Source organism: Galendromus occidentalis, unplaced genomic scaffold (assembly GCF_000255335.2).
Source record: "Galendromus occidentalis unplaced genomic scaffold, Mocc_1.1 scf7180000076356, whole genome shotgun sequence".
NCBI lineage: Eukaryota > Metazoa > Arthropoda > Arachnida > Mesostigmata > Phytoseiidae > Galendromus > Galendromus occidentalis.
Window position 1 is genome coordinate 1 of NW_003804345.1, and position 5,520 is coordinate 5,520.

The 5,520-nt window shown below is 48.6% G+C and overlaps 1 protein-coding gene and 1 pseudogene across 1 annotated transcript; both read right to left on the bottom strand.

Moving 5' to 3' along the window:
- Positions 1 to 209: 209 nt before the first annotated feature.
- On the bottom strand, positions 210 to 1,983 carry LOC100898876 (SCAN domain-containing protein 3-like; annotated as a pseudogene).
- Positions 1,984 to 4,105: 2,122 nt separating this feature from the next.
- Positions 4,106 to 5,163, bottom strand: LOC108865153 (uncharacterized). The gene is made up of 2 exons (XM_018641885.1): positions 4,927 to 5,163; positions 4,106 to 4,882 (listed from the first exon to the last, which is right to left on the bottom strand). Exons 1-2 carry the CDS (start codon positions 5,161 to 5,163, stop codon positions 4,106 to 4,108), a joined length of 1,014 nt encoding a protein of 337 aa, XP_018497401.1.
- Positions 5,164 to 5,520: the final 357 nt, after the last annotated feature.

Genomic DNA, 5,520 nt, shown 5'->3' on the forward strand with positions numbered 1-5,520 from the left:
CCAAGAGTTTTCCCCAATGACCCACATCTGGACTCGACAAAGACCCCATGGCCCACGACAAAACCCAGCACCTTTGAAAAAGAGCATGTGTTCGGAAACACTCTTTAATGGCGACGAATATTAAGGAGTGAAATATATTTTCCTGACTAGCGAGGAGACTTCGTCAACCTCCTCACCCACAATTTTTATTAGAATGATCAGGAGCTAATTTAATGGGAGAAGTGCGCTACTTGCTCCGCGCAGAGTTTCTTTATATCCGGTTCGATATTGGTCAATTTTATCCTCAGATCTCCTCTTCTGGTTATTTCAAGTCGATTTCTCTTTGCGTCCACTAAGTCATTCACCGCACTAAACCCGCACTCAACCAAATAGGACGACGGAAAGTGGATTAATATATCTCTGGCAAGAGAACTACATTTTGGATATTTCTCCCTGATTCCATGACAAAGCCATGCCCGTGGTCCCGTATTTCTAAAAACACCCTCCATCGGCAGGTTAGATTGCAACTCCGCCAATTCTTGCTGGAATTCTAGCTCGGCCTCATTGAGGTCTACCAAGAAAGGCTGGCTCACCCAAAGTGGGAACTTCATTTCTATGAGATCAGAGAACCTTTCATTGAAATTTTCAATGAGCGTCGACATGTGCTCAACTATGATCATCAGGGCACCCTCGGACAGCTTACACTTCTTCAACCAAAGAAACTGATCGAGTTTCCTAGCTCTGACGTTGTTCGCAGCAACTCGCAAGAACTTTATGAAACCCTGAATGCTCTCCTGCGCCTCGATTAGAGAGACCTTCTTGCCTTGTAGCTTCAAATTCAAGCCATTCAGAAAGTCGAAGATATCGGCGAGGTAGCTTACGAGAATTTTCCCCTCAAACGATGTGAGGAGAGCCACCTCTTCCTTGTCTTTCAAGAATTCGACGACAGCGTCGAATAGTTCCATGAACCTTCGTAGGCAGTTTCCCTTGGAGAGCCAGCGTATTTCAGTGTGAATCAAGAGCCGCACGTGTGCTTCTTGCTGACCGTGACAAAACTGTTCGAATAAGCGCTCGAACTTGGGCTTTGCTTTTATCTCATTCACACATTTGATCACAGCTTGCATGACTTTGTGAAGACTCGGTGAGAGGGTTCTAGCCACCAGGTTTTCCCTGTGGATCACGCAGTGTATGGTGAGCATCCCGGGGTTGTCATCTTTCAACATCTTGAGACAACCTTTTTTTCTCCCCATCATGGCCGGTGCGCCGTCTGCCACGCATGAAACCATGTTTTCTATAGGGATTTTATGCTCTGACAAGTACTCCCGGACTTGCTTGTAAATGTCGGTTGCGGTCGTTGTCGTTTCCAGCGATCTACAGAACAGCATCTCCTCCTTCAGATCTTCCTGGTCTATATATCTCACATAACTCATCAGGAGGGCTTCGCTCTGTCTTATTGTGGACTCATCCATCTGTAGAGAAAAGCTACGGCTCCGCAATTTCTCGACCAGCTTCTGCTCGATATCTTCAGCCATACGATCGATTCTCCGGCAAACCGTATTGTTGCTCAGCGGCAATGCCGCAACTTCCTTGTCATCAGTCTGACCGACCGTTTTGAGGAATGTCGCTATCGCTGGCTTGATAAGCTGCTCTCCGACCGAATGGTTATTTCCAGTTTTCGCGATCAAGAGAGAGATTTCATAGCTTGCTTGCTGAACTCGAATCGCCGCGGACCTGGAGTTGGCGAACAAGAGCCTACCTGGTCTATTCTCGAAGCTTTACCTTCAACGACTCGAAGTACTCCAGTGGCGAGGCGGCCTTCTGAGGATGCTTCGACTTCAAGTGATGTTGAAGTCGACAGGATCTCATGGACTCATTGGACAAGACCTGGAGACAAATGAGACAGAGAGGCGCTGTCTCTTTCCTGTTGGTCTCGACCGCAATGAAGCCAAACTTCAGAAACTGCTCGGAATATCGCCGCTTTGGTCTTGTCTTCGGATTGCTCATTGCGGAGGGCTTGAGAGACGGCTCGCAATCTTGATTACCTGCACGAGAGTGATTTCGGACATGTTGAGTAAGCATACACAGAGCCGATTGCGCATATAATCACGGAAATATCTCGGCGCAATACTCACTCGAGAGCCACAACAATCATTTCTCTCATTTGTCACCACCCACCGCATCGACTACCGAAAGCATTCGAAGGATTCAAAGTGGGAGCGCTGCGAAACATCAATCTTGAGCGAGAGTAGAACGCGCATCTCGAATCTCGAACGTCCGCGCTCCACACTCATGTCAACACTAATCGTATGGACGAGAAAGAAGCATAAAAGCATCCTCTTATCCACGGATTCTCGGACGGAGAAGTCCCCGCCCGAATTCAGCTCCCGGTGCATCTCGCGATGAGTCTTGAATCGATAGTATGAAAGAGTCCGGAAGTCCCGTGACCCACTTGGGAAATCGCCGTGACCCACTTGTGGGTCACTTGCCCATACTTGGGAAACACTGCCTTAGAGTACTCAACTCATCAAATCTCTAGTTCGCCGAAACGGGAAGAAGAGTCGCTCATGAAATTGGACATGTCCGCGGTGCTGGGGTCCGTCACACCTACAGAATCGAGGCCCCTCTCCGTGAGTTTCTGGCCCCCTCTTTGATTGAAATTGACTAAATCATCGGTCGCATGGCAAATGGGAAATCTCCGGGTAGTGATGGCATCACTAGCAAAATGCTTAAATCAAACAAGACTTACTTCGTCCCGGTGCTCCAGCACCTATGTGAGCGCATCTTTCAATTCGGGAGGTTTCCCGCCCGGCTGAAGCAGGCTGATGTGGTTCTTGTATACAAGGGCGGCCCGACAGAGGACTTGCAGAACTATAGGCCAATTTCGCTTCTTAGTGTCCTTGGCAAGGTTGTTGAGGGTTCTATGGTCAGTCAGTTCAAGGAGTTCCTTGAGCGAAACGTCATATTATCTGAACGACAGTACGGTTTTCGCAGGAATCGTGGGACGTGTCAGGCGATACTCGACTTGCATTCATCAATTATTGAATCCATAGATGCGCGAGGGACTCCGGTTGTCTTTTTTTGCGGACTACTCGAAAGCTTTCGATTGCTTACCTCATGCCGCATCGCTCAACAAGCTTGTTCTCATCTCTCGCACTCGAAACCATAAGTAGTGACTTTGACTCAAGGTCTCAGCGACTTCGATGTGGAGCCCATCTCTCACACTCAGCATTGATCTCTTACGGAGTTACTCAGCTTCATGTTGAGTTTTGCGGCCGGAGTTGACCGAGCTGAGATTGAGAGGGTGATTCTCAAAGTGCGACATTGGTCGATGGCAAATGGTCTCTTGCTCAATGAAAAAAAAATGTAATTATATGATATCTGGTAACCAATCTGTAAAACCTTGCCAGCCGATCACAATCCAGTCCGATCATGCTTGCACAGAACCGTGTTCATGTCCTGTCGTTTCCTGTGCCCGACGGCCGCGTTATCTGGGGGTCTCGATAGATGACAAGCTGTCCTGGAGGCCGCATGTCGCGAGTCTTGTCAAGAAGCTCAGACCGGCCGTGGCTTGTCTTGCGAAGCTTGGTAGATCCGCGTCCTCTGAAGTCATTCTACAGGGTGCTAGCTGATTTGAGCGCATATGTGATTTGGGCGCTGCGTGATTCGAGCGCGAGTTTGATTTGAGCGCGGCTTCGAATTGAGCTCGGCTTTGAATTGAGCGCAGGTTTGAATTGAGCGCATGTTCAATTCGAGCGCAGGTTTGAATTGAGCGCAGGTTTGATTCGAGCGCGGGTTTGGACTGAGCGCAGGTCTGATTTGAGCGCAGGTTCGATTTGAGCGCAGCCTGAATTGAGAGCATGGGTTTTGGTGGTCCTGAGGGGGAGCATCATCACTCATCACTTAGTAAACAATTTTTCCCCTCTTTCGAATTGTTCCCAGGAAAAGATTCTCGAATGCCAGGATCAAGGGGCGAGAATCGAGAATAATGAGTGGCTAGATAACTCTTTTCGTGCATGATAAATCACAAGTTAATTTATTTTCATGTACAAGGGTCAAGAATCACGAAGACACCGGTGGTGACCTGAGGACCGAACGACCGCAGCGTGTCTCGACGGTCGGGATCAAGTTAAAACGTGATATTGTGTGCGATTGCACGGAGGAACTGGAGGCTATCACGTGCCTCATACGTTGAAACCAATGCGTAGATCCTTGCTTGACGGTCCCGGTATTTCTTCTTCGATGTGGTGCCAATGCCCTGAGCCAGAGAGTTGGAAGCAATGAACTCAACTTTTCCTTGCTCAACCTTCAGGTGTTCTAACAATTTGAACACTGACGGGTGAGAGGATCCGACTCTTCTCGCGAAAGCGGAATGCCATCCCTCAACTTCGTTATTCGTTCGTCCCATAGAATTGAGCGTTGAAGAATGAACATTCCACCACTCCACTTTCATCGTCGGTGGGTTTCTGTTCCAGCCGACCCATTGACTTTCAAAATAATTTATGAAATCAGTGAGCAGTGCCTCGTTCGTTCGGACGAAATCGGAATCGGTCAGCGTAGCAAAGAGATCGCGTACTTGATCTACCGGAACATAAGAGAGGGCCGGAAACATTCGTAAACCCAGAGCAAAATCGGCATCCCGCAGGTAGTTAGCTCTCAGCTCGCTATCGTTCTGCACGCGTCGCCATATACATTGACAGAAGTGAAATGAGCATCCGAGAATGCCAGCAGCTGGAAAGACTTTTTCAAGCTCTCTGATCATTGCCAGTTCGAAGTCAATGTGGATGGCGTCCGGATGAAATCCGTCGATCGCATCGAGGAGAATTTGCAGTAGTCTGCGATAGGTCTGAGCGTTCTTCGCTGGCAACAGTGAGTAAACAACCGGCACCGTTTTACCGCGGGCAATCTTACATGGAATGTGTAGAGCTGATGGAAGATGAGTGGACAAACCTTAAAGGTACCATCTACGAACCACTCAGGACTCATTTTTAAGAGCTCGAGATTCTTTGCCGTGGCGAAAACGATAATTCTGTTCACGTCTCCTACTCCGGAATCGTAGTGGACGAATCGTTCGCCGCGGAAGGTCGTCTTCAGAAACTCCGGGATTTCCAAGTCCTCTCGCCGGAGCGGATTTACCGGGAGCGACGGTCCTGCAGCTGCTCTAGCATACGTTATCCGCTGGCGCATCAAGTTGTATGTTTGGTCATTCCCCTTTCTACGGCTTCAGAATCTACTGTGCTGACTAGGTTCCCGATGATCGTTGCGTTCGATGCAGAAACATTCTTTACCGCATACGAACGAAGTTCATTCATCTTACGGCGAACCTCGATGCCACCGGGCTGGGCGGATGCATGTGTTCACTTGGTCCCTGGAGAAATTCACAGATTTGAAGATTCGAATCGGGTCGCCGATTTGGGAGAGGATCATCATTCCAGAATAGTTTCAAACGCCAAGAGCGAGAATCTTGCTTGACGTGATAACTGTGATTATAATTCCAGTACTCACATCATGTCCGCCGTTGCAGGTTTTCACTCGAGACTTGCA